General features: G+C 41.6%; 1 protein-coding gene across 1 annotated transcript in view; it reads right to left on the reverse strand.

The window, feature by feature from the left end:
* Positions 1-25,138, reverse strand: part of HUNK (hormonally up-regulated Neu-associated kinase) — a 77,657-nt gene extending 52,519 nt beyond the window's left edge. Inside the window, exons 1-2 of the mRNA XM_075854537.1 lie at positions 24,815-25,138; positions 1,691-1,931 (exon numbers count right to left, since the gene is read on the reverse strand). Of these exons, the coding sequence (XP_075710652.1) occupies positions 1,691-1,931; positions 24,815-24,918 (345 nt within the window). The 5' untranslated portion in view covers positions 24,919-25,138. The remainder of the gene's footprint in view (positions 1-1,690; positions 1,932-24,814) is intronic.
* Between the last annotated feature and the right edge of the window lie 1,836 nt (positions 25,139-26,974).

Here is a 26,974-nt window from a genome sequence, read left to right on the forward strand (position 1 = left end):
TAAAAAAATTGCTTACTTTTTTTGCATCCCTCCTACATTGGCAAATAGTTTTCCAGTTAATCCCTTATTGGCATAGCCACTGTACATGGCATAGCACTGTGATTGTTGGGATTTAACCAGGGGACTGATGCTGAGAAGAGGGGTACCAATCACCATTCTTGGTGGAGGGTTGACCAATAATGCACAGTCACGCTACAGTAAAGTCTACACTAATTTTGCTTTTCATGAAACTGCCCCCTGAGGGAGAATGATTCAGAGAAAAATCTGAGTGACAGTAATAGTGACCAGCGCTGAACAGGGTCATAGGGAATCCATGTGGACAAGGACTATATATACAGTGTTGCGGAATATGATGAAACCATATCAATAGACAATATATAACATATATTATCATGCTTAATGAAATTTATTCAGTACGACTTTTGCCTTTCAAATGCACCTTATAAAACATGGTCAATCTGGTCACCCCATTCTGGGTGGTATCATCTCCCCCTTCTCCCCAATTTCAACTTCCCTATTATTTCAATAAACAGGCACCAAACATAGGTTAAATCCTGAGCCCAACGAGGAATCATTAGGGAAGTAAATACAGTAACCTCCTGATGTGTTTGGTCGTCTACATTGCACTACTTGTTTAACCTTGATTGGCAGGAATACTTAGAACAGCGTTTGACTCTTCACAGAATTTAGTGACAAGAAAAGAATTTGCAGGTTTTAAACTCTATTCACCTCCCATATCTTCCTATAGATTGACAGATCCTACTGTGTCTAATCTGAAATTGCTTATCCATTGACATCATTCTACTTGTGTTACCGTCTCACCCCTTTTTGCATCACACTGGGTCATATTTCTTAATACTGGTATATCATCAAATGGTACGGCAATATGTAACGTTGGTGTAGCGAGCACCCTATTCATCCACGCGGATTGGGTAATATAGTGGCGCAGCTAGTAAGCCATGCTAGGTTGTGCCTGGCACAGGTCAATGCCACTTTTTCATTCTGAAGTGTGGAGGCTTTGAGTTTTTGTTGTTTTTTTTTACAAATAAGTTACACAGTGACTGTAGAAAAAGCGTGTGTGTTTGGGGGTGGGGGGGAGCTTGATAACTACAGTGTTCAGTCCTGTACTGTTGCTTTGATAAAAAATGCCCCCTCATGTAGTAAAGATAATAGCAATAGGTCAATAAATAATAAAAAAAGGACAAATGAAACAATATTTCCAAGTCAAAGGAATCCGAGCAACTTTTTGGATTATTAAAATTAATTGATTTTCAATTGAGTGTCTAAATCATAAGAATAATAACAATTGAGCAGGGGGCTATACATTGTATATTACACTAAAAAGTTTCTAGTAACTTCACTTTTACAAGACATACAATTGCAATATAGCTACAATCAGTGTAATATACATACATTGTAACATAATGCATGTACATATTGCGTCTGTATATATGTTATTAATACATTGTATAAGTTTAACTTTGCTACATATAAACTAAAGTTTAGCAGATATATATATATATGAAATGTATATATGACATATACAATAAATGCGGGATGTTATATAATGGGCCCTATGAATTGTAACAATATGATACACTGTATATTATATTTGATATTAAAAATAACAATATTAATTTACCCCTCCCCCACGCAATGCACTTGGACAACACTGCAGGGTCTCACTTACCCTCTCTCCAGTGACCACATGAAGTCCTTCTCTGACTTTGGCAAATGAGCCCTCACCGAGCTTCCTTCCGATCAGGTAGTTGCCCACTCTCTTGGTGTGCTGGAAGTTGCGCAGGGTCTCCCGGGACACGTTGCTCACACAGGCTGGCAGGAAGGACTCATCAATTTGTACTGGGGGCTTCTCCCCATGCAGGAACCTTTGGGGCGACTCACTGATGCCATCCCCAGCTGCAGCTGGCATCCTGGAGGAGACAGAGGGTCAGATTAGATCACAGTAACCCTGATGAGTCTAAGAGGTTTAGATTTGAGTGTTCAATAATAGCCCTGGAACTCCTAATAGATCCACCAAGTGTTCAGCAAAAGATTGCAAAGTCTACTGTGCCATGATCCAGATGAGTCTGTGCCCAGGCAACAGTAGGCACTACTCTCTGTTTTATCAATGAGAGTAAAATCCACAATCAGAGTGGGTGATTGCACATGATCCTTGCCTGATAGTCACAGGAGCTCTGGAGTGGTAATGAATGCACAGCCCTGGAGTAAGGGAAGGGAAAGCAGGGAACGGGCAGGACAGAGGTGCAGTGACTGAGGACTCCCTGTCTAAAGAGCCTCATTCACTCAGAATGTGCAGTAATTTAATCCCATCACAGGCGGCAGGAACAGATGTGATCTAAGCTCAGCAACTCAGAACAAACCCCTTTCAAATCCTTCCCCCTCCTCCTCCAGTGACTGCAGCCAGCCAAAAGCCTCTGTTTCCTTCACACACTTCTTTAGTCACTTCTTTATTTCCAAGGGGGGGGGGGGGGTAAAGGCTGGACTACCAAAAATAAAATACAGTGGTCAACACGACTTCAAAACCAAACCTAGGACTGGAAATATAGATATTTCCGAACACAGATCCTATTTTATGTGGGCAAAAATATCCCAAAATATCTATTTTTATTGGGAAATAACTTGAATTCCCTGAAGATGTCTAGAAATTATACATTTCCCTCCCTGGAATAAACGTAATGTTCTGAGGGAGGAAAAAAAAGGTCATTTGGGATCTTAATAGAAGGTAAATACAAGTGGTAGTCATTTAGGTGGGTAAATAAAATCCAGTGTGCCCACAAATTCTAACCACTTGTTTTTTTTTCGCAGAGGTCTGCGGCTGCTGGGCGATGGTGTGATTTACCAGCTAATTGTACTCAGGCTTATTTTTATAGGCCCCTGTCTACAAATATCTACCACCGGCTGTGTGATAGTTTAATGGCTATGTCCGCAGCGTGGAAGCATGTAGGAGACTAAGCGCAGTGTTGCGGCCCAGATTAAGAGCCATTAGACCTATACAGATTTATAAAATATCATCCGTGTATACATTCAGCTTTAGGAGAGGTTAAAAAAAAAGTCACTGATGAAATGTTTTTGTTTTTTTATGGTGACGTTTCAGATGCATTTAAGCAGAGTCTTAAACCTAACACCTCCTAGCTGGATTGGGTCTTCCAACTGGGCTAGGGGATCTGTCTTTTCCTTTGGTGCCAACCTTTCTGGACTACAAAAATGGCAGTCACGTTAGTTGACCCTTCTTTAGTTTACTAGACCATTACGCTAGGACCAGTCCAAATCTGTGGAATGACATATTAATGATGGATTTTCTCTGTGTAAAGCCCCTATTACACCGGACGATTTTGGCCGTTGCAGCGAGCGCCGATCAACGAGACAGCTCGTTGATCGGTGGTCGTCTGCTCCTGCTATGGATGGGGACGAGCGGTTACTCCGATAGCTCGTCCCCATACATTATTATTATATCGGCGTTGCGTCTCCCTCTTTACACAGGGATATGTGCTGCCGACAACGAAAATATCGTACTTTTTTTAAAACTGTACGACCAGCAGATAAACGAGCATTAGCTCGTTCATTTGCTGATCGCTGCCCTGTTTACATTTCTATGAGCGCTCGTCTGTCCGATAATTGCCCAGTGTAAAATCCCTTTAACTGCATCAGAGAGATAATCATGGGGCCAGGGTAATGACTGCCACCACCCTGACTCCTTATAAACAGGACTATTCCTGGTTCTTCAGGGATGAAGTAAGAATGTCATTCATCTCGGCTCTGCTGAATGGTTGACATACATGGTAGAGGGGTTTACATGACAACCTATTGCTCAGCACTTTGCAAGTTACTTTTCTCATCTCAGACAAACCCTTTATACAGTTTTACATTGCTGATTTTGCCAGGAGAACGGTCCGTCCTGCCAGACATTTCCCCCGAATGTAGTATATTACATGGTGACCATATAAGGCTTCGTTCACATCTGATTCGGAACTCCGTTCATGGGTTCCATCAGAGATATCCGTCAGGGGAACCCATGAACGGAATCCAAACTGTCACCGTTGTGTAAGGGTTCTGTTGTTTTGACGGAATGAATAGTGCAGTCGACTACCGTATTAATGCCATCAAAACGACGGAACCCTTACACAACGGTGACAAACGGAAACCATTTTCACCGAATCCATCACCATTGAAATCAATGGTGATGCAAACGGAAACCTACTTCAGGATTATTAGGTCATAAGTAAAGGTGGCCATATACATTAGATCAAAGTCAGCTGAGTCGACAATTTTGGTGTGATTGGCCTATCATCTAATGCAGGATCATGGCAGATGTGGGGGAAGAAGAAGGGTGGGCATGTTGGATTTCAACATGCATGATCCTTTGGAAAATAAGCCACCAAGCATGCGTGTTTATGGGGTGGTCTAGGAAGATTGTTTTTTGGCTGACAGCCATCTACTGTTTGTGGCCAGTTTAAAGTGTCATAAATGTAAAAGGGCAGATTCTGATAACAGCTTTAAATGCAGCATATTCTATTTGCAAACCAAGAGATGATCAATGCTTCCACTTGAAGGACTCTTTCGCACACAGAATTGGCTGATGCTGCCTCAAAATATCGACAAAGTTGTAGCTAGATTTTCCATCACAGGGCAAAAGACTGAGTTCACTGCCCTAGTCCTGTTTCCAAATACACTGGCCAAGGCAGAGTGGCTTGTTGGCGCCGCCATGCTTTGCCAGCCCCCCCTTAAAGCTACGTCCCTACTGATAGCCACTCCTGTCCACTTGTAGCACTGGTTTCAACATTAGTCTTTTTATGACAGCTTATAAAATATCCACTCAGCTTGGGAGAAAAACCAATGTGGCATCACTACATAAGGTCATCACACAGCTTTCCCAGGGTCCCAGATGGTAAATCTGCCTCGGATGCATCCCTCATTCTCATATTATTGCACAAGTAGGTAGATTTACCAGCTGGTACTCTGGGAAAGCTGTGCATAACCCTTGTGTAGTGATCCCATATTGCTTTCCTCCCAAGCTGAGTGGGACTTTTCTCCCATTCTGTGGTCTAGGAAGGCTGGGTGACAACCCTTGTTGAATCTGTAATAGCAGCTATAATGGTTGTCGCTCAGCTTTCCTAGAGACATTTAAATTTTTTTTTACAATAGAAGAGATGAAGAATGAAGATGATGACTAGCGGCAGAGAGCCTATTGAAACTCATGACGCTGGGTCTCTATAATAACATGCAAATGCAAAACTGAAAGACGGTCTGTGTGAGGGGTCTGCTGCTCTCTACAGTACAAAATTGTGAGAGCTTTTTTTTTTCTTTGTCATGTCTTGCATTTTATTTTGTGTTGATTTGCATTATGCGTTTATTTATGCTGATGATTTACCCTACATAATGAACCAGTGTATGCAGCCATTGACTTCAATGATAATTAAGACACTCAGTCGTGAACAATACATCTGTGTGCTTACCCTTTAATTAACTTAACAAAGCTGCTCAGCTACCAGTTTTGGTCTAATACTATGAACTTTGAACTTTTTTTTAGCCGTAGACATTACATTGTACCCAAAAGATCCTGAGATCTATCTATCTATCTATCTATCTATCTATCTATCTATCTATCTATCTATCTATCTATCTATCTAATATCTATCTATCTATCTATCTATCTATCTATCTATCTATCTATCTATCTATCTATCTATCTATCTATCTATCATCTATCTATCTATCTATCTATCTATCTATCTATCTATCTATCTCATATCTATCTATCTATCTATCTATCTATCTATCTATCTATCTATCTATCTATCTATCTATCTATCTATCTATCTATCTATCTCATATCTATCTATCTATCTATCTATCTATCTATCTATCTATCTATCTATCTATCTATCTATCTATCTATCTATCCAACACAAACATTTGAACAGCACACTCCATCAAAATGAAACAAAACGTGTATACAGGTGCAAGAACGCCTGTGACTGCAAATTTATACAGCACACAAGAAAATGGTGACAGCACACTGCGAACACTAATGTCACCTAAGCCACTAAATATAAATATACATTACCGCTAAATCTACTTATGATAGAGAGGTTCTTACCGCACATTTTGATCAAATTGTGTGAGCCCACCTGCCACGACAAGGCGGCGTCTATAACGTGGGAACCTATGCTGCACATACATCCAGAACTGGGACTAAGCCTACATATACTTGGGGATGGTAGGATCCAGCATTAAACTAATTAAAATCACCCATGGCAGAATGGGGGGAGTGCAAGATCAAAAATGGAGGCAGTCACTAACCCCACATATATAAATCACATAAACAACACAAAAATTTGAACAGCCCATTTCAACAAAATGAAAAAAAAAAAACGTGTATACAGGTGCAAGAACGCCTGTAACTGCAAATTTATACAGCACACAAGAAAATGGCGACAGCACACTGCGAACACTAATGTCACCTAAGCCACTAAATGTAAATATATATGCATTACTGCTAAATCTACTGACAATAGGGAGGTTCTTGTGTTGTTTATGTGATCAAAATGTGCGCTAAGAACCTCCCTGTTGTAAGCAGATTTAGCAGTAATGCATATTAGCGGCTTAAGTGACATTGGTGTTTGCAGTGTGCTGTCGCCATTTTCTTGTGTGCTGTATAAATTTGCAGTCACAGGCATTCTTGCACCTGTATACAGGTTTTGTTTAATTTTGTTGTAATGTGCGGTTTGAAATTTTTGTGTTGTTTATGTGATTCATATATGTGGGGTTAGGGACTGCCTCTATTTTTGATCTTGCACTCCCCCCATTCTGCCCTGGGGGATTTTAATCAGTTTAATGCTGGTTCCTACCATCCCCAAGTATATGTAGGCTTAGCCCCAGTTCTGGGTGTATGTGCAGCGTAGGTACCTACCTCATAGAGGTCGCCTTGTCGTGGCAGGTGGGCTCACACAATTTGATCAAAATGTGCGCTAAGATCCACCCTATTGTAAGTACTATTGTTTAGCAGTAATGCCTATTTATTTATATTTAGCGGCTTAGGTGAAATTGGTGTTTGCTGTGTGCTGTCTCCATTTTCTTATGTGCTCTATCTATGTATCTCCCTCATATCTATCTATCTATGTATCTATCTATCTATCTAATCTATCTCATATCTATCTATATATCTATCTAATGTCTATGACTGGTCTAGGACTCACAGTCATATGAAGTCTTCCATCAGGGGAAATAAACACCATATTTCTACTTGTCTGATTCTACAGTTTCTCTGAGATAAGTGGCAGCACATGTGTCTGGCAGCAGCTTATCCTGCCCCCTCCAATAAAAATACATGAGAATACTGCAGCACTAAACATGCATGTTATCAGAAGACTCAGGCCCGGGGCTGTAGCTGTCAAATGAACAATTATTCAGCTGACAGTTACCTTACGTCTATGAGCCGCTTTAGCCATGGGGCGAGGTTCAAATACAAAGAAGTTGGATGGAACTGTAGTTCTGTGAAAATAGGACGAGGTTTGCACAATGTTCTCACTCAATAATAGCCGTAGGACACATTACATAGATAGCCCACTGTTGGAAACTGTGCAATGCTTCATTTCCCCTGTGGTGGCACTGTAGGGAAATAAAATACTTGTTGCCAAGATCCTCAACGGATTTACAGCTGATCAGTTCAGGGTGATCAGTTTATTATCAGGTAACCCTTCTAACAAAAAGAGATTGTTCAATCCAGATAGCCCCTTTTAGGCCAATGATAGGTAACTTGAAATTTCCTTTAGTCCTGCAGGCTGTTATTAGAGTGATCCTTTAGCTCAATGCAAACAATTCCAGTAAAAACCATACATTTATAATATTAGGGTATTGCTGTTGGAGCAGCTCCAAATGTGAAGCTTTACTTTAACTCAGCAACATTAGTGAGGCATGAAACGCTCAATGCCTCATACCTCAGTAATATGAAGAATTCCCAGTAGAAGGTGTTGGCTGCATTCTTATAAATCATATCAAATCCTTATAGCAGCAGATCAGCAGTGGATCACTGTGCTGGAATTCTGTTCATTAAGGACTGAACATATGATTATCTAATTAATTTACAGATCGCATAAAGTGTCCTGTTAAAATATAAACCCTCAGGCTGCCTGTTTCCAGCACCGCTACCTCCTCCCGAGCTCATATAAACATCACCTACAATTAAATTGTATTACGATTACCATTAGAAAAAGAAGTGTTGTAAAAACATTAGGATGCGGGGACATGTTGAGTGAGTCGCTAGAAGGGAGTGGAGATTTATACTGCCAAAAAATTCCAAAAACACACCCATCACATCATAAAACATGAACATGTGTACTAATGTATAGCTTTGTATTGGGAATACAAGGAGTTCTAGGGTCCTTGTATAGTTTGTGAGGGAGCAAAGATACATCTGGTCTGTGCCAAGTCAAAAGAAGTGTGCAAAGCTGTAACCACATAAGGTTATCAAGGTTTTGACGTATAGTCTGGATGCAGATGTTGAACAACTGAATCCGCACGCTTCAATAACATAGGAAAACATGGGCATCTGGATACAATATGCAAGTTTCTTGATTTGCATCATTGCTCCTTTACAGGGACTTGGACCCCCCCAAAATTTACGTTTATTGTCTTTGATATTACCTTATGTAAATTCATCTTTTTAATGGAGAATTTGGAACTATGTAGCAAAAAATCAGAGATTCAACCGATTTAAAATATATTATTAACATAATAAGCACAGAATATTGGACCTAAAATCTACATGTTGTTAAATGTTGGACATTCACTTTAAGCTAGCCATGCACAGTCCAATATTTTGCCTATTCCAATGATCGAACATGTTCAATGTTCAATGCAATTCAAAGAGTCTGTCCATTTTCTCATAGAAAAGGGAAGAATTTAAATTCTTCATGAAGTCTTCTCCTCTTAGGGCTCATTCAGATGAGCGTAATACTCGTCCGTGTGCTGTCCGTTGAAATAACTGACAGCACACGGAGCCATTCATTTCAATGGGGCCATTCAGACACGCGTGAGTTTTCACGCAGCGAGTGTCCGTTGCATGAAACTCACTGCACGTCCTATATTGGTGCGTTTTTGCGCACCTAGTCGCCCATTGAAGTCTATGGGTGCGTGAAAACCACGGACAGCACACGGACGACGTCCGTGTGCTAAGTTCAAGAGACAAGGCAGCACATCCAAAAATAACAGGACCTTTCTCAAGAATGTTTGAGAAAGGTCCTGTTGGACTGAAACGTTGCATTTGTGGGTAAATAAATTCCTGTTAGTTTTCGATGTGCTGCCTTGTCTCTTGAACTTTGCTGTCTCCATTTGTGGAACCTTGGATCAGGTTCCTGTAAGGCTTGCACCCATTATACTACATCAAATTTTTCTCCGATGCTGTGATCATCTCTTTTTTCTCAGACATCCGTGTGCTGTCCGTGTTTCACGCATCAGTTACAAAGAAATGCAGAGAAATATATAAAAAATTAATTGCTTGCACAGACGTGAAGAACACATGCCACACGTAAAGCACACTGATGCTAATACGCAACGCACACGGACATGAAATGTAGGAAAAACACTGCGTTTTTTACGCCTGCAAAACGGACACGCTCGTCTGAATGTAACCTTAATGTTTTCCTTGTTTATTACTTTTCTTCTAGCAAACTTACATTGCAATGTTTGCTTAGTTGCCACTGACTCTACTATGTACATTGCAGATCAATTGTACATTATTAACTATGTATGAAATCTCATGATAGCTGGAGCTTTACATTACAAGTTGCAGAAATGGCTCAGCATTCCTCCTCTACAAGCAATGCCGTCAAGGGAAGGGTCGTCATTGTGTTACAAGCCTGGGGGTTGGGGCCAGAGGTGGATCCATTCCAAGAAGGTCAGCCAGCCAGTTACTGTATATAATGCATATGTATTTCCTCAGCTCACATAAGAGCATGTGCACTGATGTTATCTACTACTCTCTGTCTCTGATGATATCAATTGCAAGAAATGGCAAAAGAAACATGCAAAGGTATCAAATAAATCTTCCAGCAAGTATGAGGGATGTGAACATTTCCTTCCCACAGACCTGAAAATTATAATCTCAACACAGTGCATATTAGGGACCTGAGGCAGAATGGGTAGCAGCCTGGTATCACGTGAGTAATTCCATTTGGGACTATGTGCCATCAGAATGAAACTTTGAAAGAGGTTTTGAATATCAGAGGGTAGATGGCACTTTAATAGAATCCCAAATCTGTACTAAATCTTCATCCGTCAAAGTAGATCCCAGATCAGCTTACCACTTAGTTACATGTATTTGGGTGCAAAATGAGGTATGAGTAAATTTGGATAATAAGGCCATGGGCATGAGGGTATTGAAGACAATACTGTTCGAATGTAGAGGAAGGTTTTGTCAAAATTTGGGCCACGAGGTAAAACTAGGATTTTATCCCTTCATACATCAGATTGAGGAGCACCGTTCTGTTTGACAAACTTCTCGCTCCCTCACAGCCAGGTCCATAACTATGGGGGAGCTGGAGGGCTTTGTGCTCCTAGTAATGGATTCCAGGGGGCACCAATAAGACACTTTGCCTTGACATGGGTATTTAGACACAAACCTAGGGCAACAAACTGAATTTTTGCCACTGTTGAAGGCAAACGTAGCTACGACTCTACACACAGCCCCTCTGACCCTGATTTCTTTCCTTCTCCTTCCAGCTTGCATTTCTAGCTACAGGTTCAGATTTGTTCTTTCTAAAATCTTTCTGCAGTTGTTGATCTGGTTATTATTGTCATTTGTTTGTTCTGACGGCTGGGACAGTTCTCTTTACACGCACCACCTCTAACAGCAGTGTGTGTGTAATGGGGCCCAGGGGCGGGGAACCGGCAGCCCAGTCTGACATCGGCAGACCAGGCCACACGCGCAGGAAAGTGTTTGGTTAGCAGCAGTTAGAATAGTCTACAACTGGTAAACTTCCCAACCCCCTTTTACCTGGGATTAAATGTCACAGACACGTGTGATGCAACAAACAAATCTTTACTGGAAATGTACTTCTCTTAGAGAGGCAGAATTCTTTCAACGTTACACATGCATTAACACAGTCTTTGTCAACAAAAACTTTTTACACCAGTTGGCGGTGTTGACTTCCCCGTTCCTAACTCTTGCATACACCAAGGACCTATTCAGCGTCTCTTGCACCGCTTGCCAAATTCGGCTTTCAGCAGGCCTTAGCGACCTCCGCCCCACTTGGCAACTCGAATATTGAACATCTACAACACTGTAATCCAGGTGGCCGACGACTGCTTTTACTCCACACGTATTCCGGGCCCTCCTTCAGGCTGCAAGATGGTAGGAAGACTCTCTCTCCATTCACTAAATAATGCCCAACATTTTGGAGCCCACATTCTCACCTTATTTTCCCTTTTGGTGAGGCTCCACCTTCCTCATGAGACACATGACTTCGTGCCTACACTTGCGTGTCTCAAGGGTTTCTGCTCTAGTGAAGCTAGGACCCCCCACAACATGGCACCTGGGAATGACACAGCCCGGTACCCTAATTGTAGCCATGTTCCCCAGAAAAGTCGACAGCCCTGGGCCTAGTGGGGCCTTTTCTGTTCTACACTTTAACCCTGCTTACGGAGTATCTAACAGTCTTTTAGATACAGGCTGTTAGAGCAGCAAAGAACACATTATAGTAGTTTATTTGTCGGTACTTTGGACTGCACCTGTCTTTACCTGCTCCAGCCTGAGGTGTGTATGCTCTTTTGGAATACTACATTTTTTGCTTGCAGAGTCTGTACCTTTTCGCTATCCCCTGATCACACGTCCCATTGTGTCCTAGGAAGAAATTACCTTCAATTTAAAGCTTTTCGCCCCAGGGAAAGAAACTCGTAGAATCACATGTCCATAATTCAACCACAGTGTTTACTCCTCTTACATGTACCTATGCGGCCTATATTTATTTGAAACCTTATTCTTGTACAAAAAAAATTAAAAAAGCTATAACGCTATAGGTCTCCGGTTATAACTCTGCTTCATTACAGACACTTCGCTTGCACCTAGAAGAATGTGATCACACATACAACAACACCATTGCTGACAGTAGAGAATTCTGATTATCATGGAATGTGTTAGAGACAACATCCCTTTCTAGTGCTTAAAGATACAGAATCTGAATTGTGTTCCAGATCAGTGTACACTTATTTTTCTATATATGGGAATTGCAAAAATAGTAATGTTAGGTAACTACGGCAGACCCCATGCGGACAAGAGAGGGGTCCGATCGGGGAGGGGGTATGAAGCTTGGCATGGGGCCCGACTGTATCTTGTAACACCCCTGCCTGTACTGCAGCACGCAGAATCAATACTTCCCATACTATGGACATATTCTCCCCTAGAAGCAATGCTGCACGGCATAATTTTTTTCTGTGGGATGTACAAAATGTGACAGAAAAAACCTCCATGCGCCCCCATAAAAAAATGAAGGCGTGTGGAAGTACATTAGAGCCCCACAGATATCTATGGGTGCCGCACTACAATTGAGATCTTGTACAATGCCGTAATATGGCCGTATACATGAGGCCTAAGTACAAACCATACTTGCCTACTGCCCGGATTCCTTAATTACCAATCTATGTAAAAAAGACTAATAAATCTGGATGAGTTCTTAATTTAAGTTTATTTGTCAGTTTCTAAAAGTGGAAAGAGAATACGTCTTAATTACACTCATAAAGTAATTTCAGGAAGCAAACCAGAATAACCTGTGGTGGATGGCTGTAATCCGATGCTTTTCCCAATGGCAGGATCATTACTGAACTGTTAGCAGCTGTTACAACTTTACAGGACTTTTGCAATAAAGAATATGTTGTTTGAGACTTTCCAGCAAAGTTAGCAAGCCTGTTATGCTACTGTGACAACACTGAGACTTTGGTCACCAGCAAAAGTCCTTAAAATGTCATCTTCTTTCAAGTTGTTAACAATTCTGCTCTGAAGTTTCGTTTGTCCTATCTGGTTCTGAGAAATCTGGGTGACACTGACTTTTTGTAAACTTCTAAATGCCAAATCTGCCTTGTTATGATACATCCCTCTTTTATACTTTTATGTGTGCTCAGTGACTATGTGACCTAAGACAATTCTCCAAAGCTTCCAAAATGGCTGACAATAGTTGCAACTTCTGGTGTCCAGTTAGAATAGGTAGACAGCTCTGGAGCACTGCTGCTGGACAATACTAAAATACTGTGCAGACTAGAAAAAACAGGGGCATTCATGAGAACATGAAGATTTTATTATTCGAGCACAGAGGTGCTTTAATAGAAATAGTTTTTTTATGCTTAAAATATATCGATTTCATAACTCAGAAAGTATTTTTGCCCCCACACCTTCCAAAGTTTGACAAATACAAAATGACAGACTGCCCTTATGCTATATAGGGCTCATCTTTAAATACTCTACTATAACTGTTGACAGGAAACCAATTCATTGGTGGGTTGAAGAAACTGAATTCTGTTTAACAGGGTCTTTCCGAAAATAAAAACCTCCCCAATCCAGTGAAAGGTTTTGAAGTACAGGGGTGATTTTAATGCAAAGGTGGATTTTTTTAGATGCTTTTTAATACTTTTGCTGTGGCTTTCATCTTGTACTGTACACTGCCATCTAGAGGCACAAGGTGCGTACTACAGATAATCTGTCAAAAAAAAATATCCTTTGTCCTTCGTGCTTTTTATGTTCCTATAAACATAGGAGTAATTCTGTTATGTTTCTTAAGACTATATTCATACGTAGGCAGGCCTCTTGTCACTTCAAATCCTAGAACATTTTAGAGAAGAATAAGAAGCTTGTTAAGTAAAAAACACTAGAGCACGTACAATAAAAAAGACACAAAGGGGATCTGTATATGTTCTGCTACCCAGCATGGAATAATTTCCTATTTACAGCAGATGAATAATGCACAGCTGTATGAACACAGGGCGCTGAGATGCAGTTTGGAAAATGCAAGTTAGTATTACTGGGCGTGCCTTGCAAAATTATAGTCACTTTTATACTGCGTAACATTAAATGACATGGCTATTGTGGTTATTTTAGAAATGTCCGACTCCTGACGTATTTCCTCTCCGAAATAGCAGTGTAAATGCTCAGCCACCCACCGGTGATGATGAGAGGAGGGAATCCCTGAGAAAGTGGTTGAATTACACTGAAGATAATGGCCCTTTCATGACAAGAAAACATTCTGCTGCACATATTGAAATAGCCAGCGTTCTGGTACAAATTGTACCAAAGTGGATGACTCACATTAGGATTTGGGAACAAAATTGATAAACTGTCTGTCAATAACGTAGTTTGCTGCCAGCAGCATATAGAAAAGAACCATAGAATTAATATATAATTTAACATATTAAAAAAAAAAAGTTAAATCTACCCACATCTGAGCAGCCTTCCTCCAATAAGCCCCAAAAATATTAAGGGTCAATATAAGCAAGACAATGTTATTATTACTTATGCTCATAGAACCAAACAAATATAGCGGCTTTGGCAGGCCAAAAGTATAGTCAGTGATTATCTAGTCAAAATAGAAATCACAGAAAAAAATCAGCTGATCAAAAAGATGACACCGTAAAATGTAACCTTTAATTAATATATTAGGATAAAAAATGGAAAATTATTATTCCACCAAAATTTGGAGGGATAATAATTTTCCCTTTTTCACTTATTACTTAGTTGTACATTCAATGTAGCCGGGCAGTGCCCCATCATAAGATGTCATCATTTTAGTACCACCATGTTGTGTGAGTACCGCTGTGGGTAGATGTGCACTGGAAGTACTCTGGATTCCTAGTTTGGGACTTATGACATCATCACACCTGCACAGTGACATCACATGTGAGACGTTCAACCGATAAACCAGCTAAGTCTCAAATGGCAGGGGTGTCAGCTGTGCCGCATCCCCTTTGTGGAGCGGTAGAGGGGCTTGCCTTCAGTTGCTGGGTACTGGTGTGCCTCCTTATTATCCGACTCTACCAAAGGTCCCTATACAAGTCTCTCCACCTGAAAGCCAACAGTTTTGCACTCTGGCATATGTGATGACATCATGCTATACAAGATTTCTATATGGTATAATACAAAAATATGAATTTGTATAATGAGCTAGGTCTGAATAGAAAGATTATCACATCACTGTGCAATTAGCGGGATATCTTACTGATCTTCCACATATAGGCCTGCTGTCCTCTTATGTAGCACAGGGGTAGTTGTCCACAGTGGCGTAACCATCGCTGTAGCAGCTGTAGTGGCTGCTACGGGACCCGCCGCATGAGGGGGCTGTGCCGCCCGCCGGCAGACCCCCCCCCCCCCATGGCCGGAGGCTCCACTAGCAGCCGCTATGGCTGCTACAGCGCGATGCCACTGAAGGTGTTGTTCCTACAAAAGACATGCATCCCCTATCCACAGCATAGGGGATACATGTGGGATCGCTGGGATGCCCAGCGATAAGGAGAACGGGGAACCAAAAGTCCCCCGAAGTTCTCCATGACAAACCTCAGACTTCCGGGGTCTGTCTGCAGCTCCATAGAAATGAATTGTACACCGGTCGCACTTGTGCGCATGCGTGACCAGCGCTTCTTTAATTTTTATTGAGCTGCGTAGACCCCGGAGGTCCGAGGTTTCTCAGTCCCGTTCTCCTTATCGCTACCAGCGATCACACATGTATGTTTTTTTTTGGGGGGGGTTGGGGGCTGTATGGCGTTGCCTACAGGGGGGGTTTAGGGCTGTATGGCGTTATCTACAGGGGGGGTTTGGGGCTGTATGGTATTATCAACAGAGGGACTGTATGGCGTTATCTACAGGGGGGGCTGTATGGCGTTATCTACAGGGGGGCTGTATTGCGTTATCTACAGGGGGCTGTGTATGGCGCTATCTACAGGGGGCTGTATGGTGCTATCGATAGGGGGCGCCATGTGGCGGAATCTATAGGGAGGAACTATCTACAAGGGGGGTTGTGTGATACCCAGGGGAGGGGGGACCCAGTCAAAAGTTTGCTATGGGGCCCAGTCTTTCATAGTCACGCCCCTGATTGTCCAGTTATGGCATCCAGGGCTGAAGTTGGCACCAGGCAAACCTGAGCATATGCAAGGGCCTATTAGGCTTGGGGGACCCATGTAAGCACCCATGATCGTCCCTTGTAAAGCGAAAGGCGGAATAGACAGGGGACCCACTGTGATGTCGCATACATGATGGCCATGTCTGCACCCCCTATAACTTGACAGGTAGGCTCCAACCCTGGCTATCAGTAGACAATTGCGAGAAGATAAGTATCATCCCTTGTAGACCTGAAATTTCCTGTCCATTCGAATGGTAAGGACAAAGTTGGATCAATTAAGTCTGTTCCTGAAGGGAGTAACTAAGGCTAAACCATGCCATGTTTGCTCTATATATACTGATCAGTAGTTTCCATCTCTCACCCATTTCTTATTACCATCAATAAATATCCTTTGTCTACCTACTTTTTTTCACTCCGCTCATTTTCGTCTTAGTTCTCTTGAATATCTGGAAATGAAAGGGTTAAGATGCACTTGCTAGGAAGGAATAGTGAATCAGTCAGAATGGAGTCTTTATTGATTTATCATCATTAATGCTTTACTTTGAAGATTGCTCTTCCTAGAATAAAATTGTAGTATTTCTACATGAGTATGCATCAAGCAGGGTTTCAAGAATCTCGGGCATTCTGAGTAATGAAAATCTTGATGATTTGGTGGTAGATCTCAGTACCTTGACTGCGTCATCATTTCAAGTACTCATTTACCATTGTCAGCTTAACAAGAAGCATCCATAAGTTAGCTGTGATGGCCGTATTTTGCTTCCAGATAGGACATTGAAGCTGTTATTGGCTTTATAGCATATGGACATTTTCTGTCACTTTTATCCTTTTTCATTGGATGGACAGATATGTCATTGGAGTCAATATAGGTGATAGCAATAGACAATACCACTGATACCTGCTCTTGATTTGACTGTTAAAGGGGTTGTCCAGTTTGGGGGCCCTTTTCTATACTGATGACCTATCCACAGGATAGGTCCTCGGTATATGATCGGTGGGGGTCCGACCTTGACCCCGCACCAATCAGCTGTTCTGGCTGCCTCCGGGCGCCAGAAGCTTTGCAGGTTCAGTGCCGGAAGCAGAAGGCTCCGACCACTGTATACTGCAGCTCTGCTCCTATTCATTGATCCTGAATAGCTTCCGGCACCTGGAAGAGCTGATCGGTGCCGGTTCCGGGTGTTGGACCGGCACCGATCATATACTGATGACCTATACTGTGGATAGGTCATCTGTATAAAAATAGCCCCCAACCTGGACAACCCCTTTAAATATTCCAGGATGTTCATTAAAAATATAACAAAACAACTTGGCTAGCAAGAGTAAAGATGGAATCCAAGACATTGCTGTCATATCTGCATTTTGAGATATATCTACTGACAAATAATTTGGAGCAGTTGTCAAATAGGAAGAGAATGAGAGTTATAAAAAAAATGCTGAGTTTCCAATAGCAATAGCAGCAAAGGCAGCTGCTATTTGGCCCATGAAGGAAGTGGCTCCGAATTGGGTTCACCCATCCTTCTTCTCTATGGGAAGTTAACCTGCACAAGGTGCCAACCACCTAACACCCAATGGCTTCACAACATACTGTATAGAACCTACATATACGGTTACCATATAGTGATTACATTATTATGATGTCATCGCTCTTTTGCAAAAGCCGCTTAAAGCATTGCTGTTTTCCTATGTTACAGAGGAACGCATAAGTTGCCTACTTGCGATTGAAAACTTTGCAGGTCCAATGTCCATGCCACTCTGAGAACAAGTTATTGTCATTATCCCTCATATGCTTATGGATAATTTAAGAAATGCAAAGTGATATTTGCAGCTTAGGTGGTTCCTCAGTCATCAATACAAAGAAAATTCCAAAAGCTCATCCACAGTATAGAAAATAAATATAGTCATATACTTTTATGTTCTCATAAGTCTCTTGAGATCTTGAGATGAAAACATTATCCAAGATGTTATAATCAAGCAGCTCCATGAAATGTTTATCAGAAAATCTAAACTGAAAAAATAAAAAAATACAACAGATTGATTTCCAAGACATCCTGGCAAAACGAGGAACAATCTTTCGAATCCTTCTGGTTGTTTCCCTGCCATTGTGTTCTTGTACTTCTCAGAATGTAATGCCTGCATTCTTGGCACACCTGCCATCTTATTTTTTTAACGTGCGCCTCCTAGTGGTCATGATAAGTTTTATCAATAAAGGAGACTAGACATGGACCGCACATCCACTATATGTGCGGTCCATGTCTAGTCTCCTTTATTGATATGATAAGTTATATGTTTTGTAAAGGGTGGCAATTCTATATACTGCTGTAGAAGCTGTACAAAGTTTGTAACATGCAATAAAACATATTTATCTATTGAGAAAATGTTATTTCCCTTGTTATTTCCCTTGTTACTGGCGTTACTAGCCCACAAGATTCCTGCTATCATATTAATATGTAATCAGCCTACAAACATGAGATTTTAATGCCACATCTTCCATAATTTAATAGCAAAATAATTACTATAGTTATGTCACTGCACCATTTAGAAGGTCAAGGACACAGGATGATGCGGAAAGTTGTGTTGACCTGCAGTTATCCCCCCAGATCCCCCTCAGGCACATTCAGCAATGGAAGGGATGATGGCTGGTAAAATGTTCTAGACTGCTGATGCAAAGCAAGATCTGTAGCCATGTACCAAGGTAGTGGGTATAGCAACTGCTATGGTGCCCAACAGCCAAGGGGACCATTCACCAGTCTGAGGTGAAGTGCCGCTAGTGATCACTGTGGATTATAGAAGGGGATAGTGGGAAATTGAATGCAGATCGATGGGAGACCAAGAAATGGAGGAAAAGACACAAGGAACAGAATGGAAACAACCTAATCATTAGCCTGTCATGTCCTGGACTCACGTGCTGGTGAAGGTGGACTAAGTGGAGTCGGGCCCCACTTCATATTTTGTTATGGGACCTCATTGTTAATTGTTATGCCCCTATCTGTAGTGGAAATCAAACATGGCTGTTGTGCTTGTCCCCAAAGAACTAGAGCTGTTTGAAAATTCACTGCACATTAAAGAGGTTTTCCCATGAGAGACATTTATGACATATCCACAAGACAGGGCCCCCTAAACCCTGTTCTGCCACTCTGTGTTGCAGCAGAAGCAGGTGAATTCCAACCATGACTTAGGAAACAGCATAGCTCGCTGAGCTACGCTGTTTCCGTAAGTCCCAAAGAACTGAATGGTCGTTACGTAAGCAGCATAGCTCGCTTCACTGCTTCCGTAACTGCCATTCACAAATTTGGGAGTTATTGAAACAGGGTAGCTCAGCGAACTAATGCTGTTTTTGTAACTCCCGACCATATAGTCAGGAAGTGGTCAGGGAGGCAGAGGGAGCAGAAAAAGGGAGAACAGGGTTTAGGGGGCCAAGTTCTAGAGATAGGTGCGGGTCCAAGAGGTGGATATGTCATAAATGTCTCTCATGGTAAAACCCCTTTAAATCATTTGCCAAAAATACTGAAACCTACTAACAGGAATCTAATGTATTGTGGGTCTAAGGGCAGGTTCAGACGTGGTGGAATTGCTGTTGAATTCGGCTGCGGACAGTCCGCAGTGGAATTCTCCAGCAGCCGTTCTTTACATTTGTTTCTATACATTTTTAGGAAAGTTAGTTCAGACATTGCGGAAAACTCTGCTGCGGACCATAGGCTCCCACTTATAGATAGCCACACACTGCTCCACCTTGTATATAGCGCCACACAGCCCCCCTTGTAGATAGCTACACACAGCCCCCCCCTTGTAGATAACCACACACAGCACCCCCTTGTAGATAACAACACACAGCCCCCCTTGTAGATGGCCAAACACAGCCCCCCTTGTAGGTAGCCAAACACAGCCACCCTTGTATATAGCGCCACACAGCTCCCCCTTGTAGATAGTGCCACACAGCTCCCTCTTGTAGATATCGCCACATAACCTCCCTTTTAGTGCCACACAGCTCCCCCTTGTAGATAGCCACACAACCCTCCCTTGTAGATAGTGCCACACAGCTCCCCCTTATACATAGCGCCACACAGCTCCCCTTGTAGATAGCTCCACACAGCCCCCCTTGTAGATAGCGCCACAGGCCCCCCGTGCAGATAGCGCCACACAGCCCCTCTCGTAGACAGCACCACACAGCCCCCCCTTGTAGATAGTCATACACAGCCCCCCCTTGTAGATGGCTACAAACAGCCCCCCCTTGTAGACAACCACACACAGCCCCCCTTCTAGATAGCTACACATAGCCCCCCTTGTAGATAGCCAAACACAGCCCCCACTTGTAGACAGCCACACACAGCATTCTTTGTAGATTGCCACAGAAAGCCCCCCTTGTAGATAGCACCCCGTTTGTAGATAGCCACGCACATCCCCCCTTGTAGATAGCCAAACACAGCCCCCCTTGTATATAGTGCCATACAGCCCCCTCTTGTAGATAGCGCCACACAACCTCCCTTTTAGCGCCACACAGCTCCCCTTGTAGATAGCTCCACACAGCCCCCCTTGTAGATAGCACCACAGCCCCCCCTTGCAGATAGCGCCACAGAGCACCTCTTGTAGATAATGCCACACAGCCCCCCTTGTAGATAGGCCATACACAGCCCCCCCTTGTAGATAGCCACAAACAGCCCCCCTTGTAGACAGCCACAGACAGCCCCCTTCAAGATAGCTACACATAGCCCCCTTGTAGATAGCCAAACACAGCCCCCCCCTTGTAGACAGCCACACACATCCTCCCTTGTAGATTGCCACACAAAGCCCCCCTTCTAGATAGCGCCCCCTTGTAGATAGCCACACACATCCCCCCTTGTAGATAGCCACACACAGCCCCCCTTCTAGATAGCTACACATAGCCCCCCTTGTAGATAGCCAAACACAGCCCCCCCCCTTGTAGATAGCCACACACATCCCCCCTTGTAGATAGCCACACAGCCCCTTCTAGATAGCCACACACAGCCCCCCTTGTAGATAGCCACACAGCGCCCCCTTCCTTTGTACTTAGTGCAAACAGAGTGGAGAGTGGTAGCATACCGCTACCACTCTCCGCTCTGCCTGACAGGACTCACTGTCAGGAGGAAGAGGTGGTCATGCGGCGAAGCATCACTTTTGACTGGGGTCGGTGATGTCACAGGACTAGACAGTCCAGTCATCTGACCTGAGCCACCTGACCTCATGTCAGGTGACGCCATTGGTCCACTCCCGGCACTGACCTCACTTGGCAGTGGCTGGCCTGCATATTTTTAGATTCTGCGCATGTACATTTTGGCGCATGCGCAGTGCAAAGTTCCGGGAGACTGCAGAAAAATCCCTGACGGTACTTTTTTCTGCCGGATGTAGTTTCGGCAGAAAAAAACACCCATTTTTGCGGACTGTCCGTAAATTTACGTACGGTTTTCAACCGTGGTCACGTGTAGAAGTATGCAGCTTTACCGCTTGTTAAAATAGTGATTTACTGGGCATTTATTGTGTTCTGAATAACTCTCATGTGAGTGACTGTAGGGCAGGACACAGAGGCACAGGTGAATGCACAGCCATTGATGCAGGTAGGACAGATAGGTATATAGGCACATGGTATATAGGCACATGATATATAGGCACGTGGTATGTACTTAGGACACTGGTGTCTAATATAATAAACACTTCTTGCTTCATCCATTGTCCATGCAGGAATTGAAGGCAGGACTTTTGAGAACATTACATCCTCCATCCATACTTTTAGAGGGTACGATCTGTTTACTGTCTGTTACATAATGTCTTATTGCCACAGCGCGAGGCTACAGTTCTCAGGTAGACCATTTCAAATTCTATACATATTCATTACTACAACCCATATAGAAGGATTACTGGAGCTTGTTGCTTTAGTAACAGTAGCAGCAATCAGCATGTATTGGAAAACCAATTGTACTGCCATAAACCTGCTGGAGCAGCAGAAAGTCAAGGATAATTAAAGCAAAATTGTCACTATGTGCTCTTCCCCTTCCATGTACAGCTGGCCATAGATAAAAGATTTTTGTTAGCGAATCTTGCCAATTTCTATTTGATATGACAATAACAGCATCTGATGAGTCTGGCAGACACTTTTCCCCTACTATAGAAATAATATGTCCATTCAGCTGAGTTTATTGGGCATGCTATAGAAAAAAGATATGGTCTATGGCCAGCATACCATAAGCAAACTGCAGGCCGGCCACCTCAGCTCCAAATATCACTTTGCAATTCTTAAACTATCTACAGGGGTATGAGGGCTCATGACAACGACTTACGAAGTGCTATTATTATAGTATAAAGTATTCTTTATTCGACTGTTATTTATCAGTATGATTCCTTCCTCTACACTTAGCCAAACATATAAACTATTTTATAGCAGCAGGGGGATAAGCGGCTGTCAGACAACACAAGGGGAAACAAAAGAATCGGACTGGAACAAGAAGTACTGTTGGCTCTTTGCTGCCCCTGATGGCAGTTCTCAGCAGAGGGCCCCAAAAATATCACCTTGTCAGCAGATCCTATAGACAGGTCCCATAGACATTACCTTGTTGGTGGAGTCTGCTGGCAAATGTTAAATGTCTATGGCCAACTTAATCCTAACCCTAATGACCCTGTAGTAAAATAGGACTCAGGAGACCACAGCTAATAAAAGGTACCGACATTCTGGACTGTCTGTCTTTCATCCCAATAAAATGTAATCCATTGACTACTTTGTGTTGTTCCAATGCAATTTTTTGCAATAAGCCCTAATGCAAATAGTTCTTTACTATAAGATATAACATGGGGTATGATTTGGATCGCATATGTACTATCATACCCAGTGCATAGAATTATTTATTACAAATAGTCCTTGCAGGGAAGTAAATCATATAAAGGATAAAGGGACCCCTAATCTGCAGCCTCTCTTCATTGATGCAATCTGTTGTTCCCTGTTATCAGCCATTTCAGGCTGGAGAGAGACTAGTGTCCGTCAAAGAGCAATCCCAGCCCCCATGATCTCTACTTTATCTCACACATCACTAGGGTGAACCTTTATTCCTTCTGTCAATGATGTTGACAGTTCTCGTTAAAGACTGTGGATGTTAAGATTAGTGCTCCCTCAATCTGTACCAAATGAATGTGTATTTTTCATGAAACCTAATTTAGATAGATAGATAGATAGATAGATAGATAGATAGATAGATAGATAGATAGATAGATAGATAGATAGATAGATAGATGGATGGATAGATGGATAGATGGATAGATGGATAGATGGATAGATGGATAGATGGATAGATGGATAGATGGATAGATGGATAGATGGATAGATGGATAGATGGATAGATGGATAGATGGATGGATGGATGGATGGATGGATGGATGGATGGATGGATGGATGGATGGATGGATGGATGGATGGATGGATGGATGGATGGATGGATGGATGGATGGATGGATGGATGGATGGATAGATAGATAGATAGATAGATAGATAGATATGAGATAGATATGAGATAGATAGATATGAGATAGATAGATATGAGATAGATAGATATGAGATAGATAGATAGATAGATAGATAGATAGATAGATAGATAGATAGATAGATAGATAGATAGATAGATAGATAGATAGATAGATAGATAGATAGATAGATAGATATTTTAGAGCGCTGCCAACTAACAGTAAAGCTACCTGAAATTACAGCGGTGTCTGCAGAACTTACATCTTGTGCATTTTTATTATTATTGTTATTATTATTATTATTATTATTATTATTATAACGGTTTATAATTATCACATTTGCAATGGAAGAAAAAAAGTAAAACGCAACGCCAATACAAATAAGGTCACAATTTCTTAAAAGATGAGGCACAATGTCCCATTCAATCCACAGTGGGATCATGCCAAGCTGTCACAATAATAAACATTCCTAACACAAGGCTGGCAACGTGGCACATTGAGGCCATAGTACTATCACACTGTAGTAAAGCTACAGGCTCTGGCGGTCCCTTTGTCTTGAAAACAGATGTTAACTTTACGCTTCTTAATTAAATCTAATTGACAAACTGATTATCAGACAAAAAACAAATGTAAAGTAATAATATAACAATGTAAATATATATATAATTTTTGCACATTTCAAACATTTCTCTGTTCTGCACATAAACTGCAACCGTGTCCTTAAAATAAGCTTTTTGTTTCCAATTTAGTAAATACATAAAAACAGCAACAAATGCAAAAAATAACATAAGGAGGATACAGTATGAAATTTGTATAATATTAATGGAAAACTCTGAAATCTTGCAAACATTTTGTTTCCTATATTGTAACTTAGAATATATATATATATATATATATATATATATATATATATATATATATAAAATGCATAATATAGATAGATAGATAGATAGATAGATAGATAGATAGATAGATAGATAGATAGATAGATAGATAGATAGATAGATAGATAGATAGATAGATAGATAGATAGATAGATAGATAGATAGATAGATAGATAGATATAAATTGTGAATTGCATGTATATATGTGCCTGTATACGATGTAGAATGTGTGTATAATTTTATATATAGTGTGTATGAGTGTGTATTATATTAAGTATATATACAAATGTAGCAGATCTAAGTTTGCCATGTGTAGCATATATAAATGTATATATATATATTAAAATAAAAGTTTACTTGTTGCCATGATCATCCTCTTCCACGCTCCATTCAAAGGGCACATGTTCTTTCCCATTATTTTCATTAATACAAGGTGATCTCGGAGTAGTTAAAACAACCATGGTTTCTCTGATGTGTCCTAGCCGAGCTGCATCAGATAATACTCAGCCACTGTATCCAGGCTCCTTCAGCTATAAGAAAATCAGGTGCAGCCAGCAATACAACGCTGAACGGTTCTGGTTGGTTAAAAATAGTCACATTATCAACACAGATTGCACGATTTCCTGCATATTAACACCGTGTTATAGATCAGGGAAACAGACATCGGTTTCTTGTTGCTTAGCAACAGCTGAATAAGAACACAGGATGCAGACAATAAAATAGTGGCGAGATGATGTACATCGTGATCATGATCAGCGAGGGACAATAAAAGCATGAAGCCAACACAAAGCCTGTCACGATAAAATATTACAGCTTGACTGTTCATTAAAATGGGGAGGGGAGGGGGTAAAATATTGGTCTGAATGTCAGAATGGCTCCCAGCTGAGGTGGGGTGCTGGGATTTAATGGTATAATATGTATGAGACACATAACCAGGGATTCTTTATTGCGCTTCAGACAATGTATTGCAGAAAATATGTAACTAACTGGATGTCTTGTGTTTTGTATGACCAGGACTCCATGTCCGGGAACAAAGGGATCGCATCATATAAGTCCATGGTTGCTGAGAGTTTGTGTACTGAAGCATAGAAGACATTGATTTTACAGTATAACTGGCAGAAATGTAGCTTGAAGCTCTCATCCCCCGTGCAAATGGATTACCTGGATCTCACAGCTTTAGATTCTGATGCATGGGATAATAATAATAATAATAATAATAATAATAATAATAATAATAATAATAATAATAATAATAATAATAATAATAATAATAAATAAAGGATAATAATAATACATAATAATAAATAATGATGATAATAATAATAATAAATAATGATAATAATAATAATGATAATAATAATAAGAATAAAAAATAAAATAATAATAATGATAATAATAATAAATAATAATGATAAAAATAGTAAATAGCAATAATAGTGATAAAAATAATAATAATCTTTATTTATATAGCGCCAACATATTCCGCAGCACTTTACAATTCATGGGGTACATTGTACAGACGATATCAGACCTTACATAGTGACAAAACGTATTAACAATTCAAACAAGAGGAGTGAGGACCCTGCTTGAAAGAGCTTACAATCTATGAGGAAATAAGGGAAACACAAAATGTAAAAGTGCTTGTTAAGTACAATGGTCCGGCCATCTTTTATACACATGGGGTGGTAACGTAAAGCTGCATGAGCCGTTCACCAGCCAGTGTCTGTGTATAAGGGTATGTTCACACGAGGTCATTACGTCCGTAATTGACGGGCGTATTTCGGCCGCAAGTACCGGACCGAACACAGTGCAGGGAGCCGGGCTCCTAGCATCATAGTTTTGTACGACGCTAGGAGTCCCTGCCTTGCTGCCGGACAACTGTCTCGTACTGAAAACATGATTACAGTACGGGACAGTTGTCCGGCAGCGAGGCAGGGACTCCTAGCGTCGTACATAACTATGATGCTAGGAGCCCGGCTCCCTGCAGTGTGTTCGGTCCGGTACTTGCGGCCGAAATACGTCCGTCAATTACGGACGTAATGACCTCGTGTGAACATACCCTGACAGATATAAAGTGCATTACGGTGTATTGAGTGTGCGGGATACTGCTGAATGAAGGGGTCCGGTTCTAATGACTAAGGTAATTGGGGGGGGGGGCAAGAAAAGTAGTCAGATTTGGGAATGTTATAGGCCTGTCTAAAAATATGTGTTTTCTGGGCATGCTTAAAACTGTGAATGTTGGGAATTAATCTGAGGTAGCGTATTACAGGGGAGGGGTGCAGCACAAGAAAAATCTTGGAGACGGGAGTGTGAGGTTCAGAATATGGGATGGTAATCTAAGGTCATTGGCAGACATAGAGCACAGGTGGTAGACAGAGATGAGAGCGGAGATGTAAGGAGGTGCAGCACTGTGGAGAGCTTTGTGGGTGAGCGTAATATGTTTACAATTTATTCTAAAGGGAATGGGCAACCAGTGCAGTGACTGGCACAGGGTAGAGGTATTGGTGTGGCGATCCA

The sequence above is a fragment of the Rhinoderma darwinii genome, chromosome 2 (assembly GCF_050947455.1).
Source record: "Rhinoderma darwinii isolate aRhiDar2 chromosome 2, aRhiDar2.hap1, whole genome shotgun sequence".
NCBI lineage: Eukaryota > Metazoa > Chordata > Amphibia > Anura > Rhinodermatidae > Rhinoderma > Rhinoderma darwinii.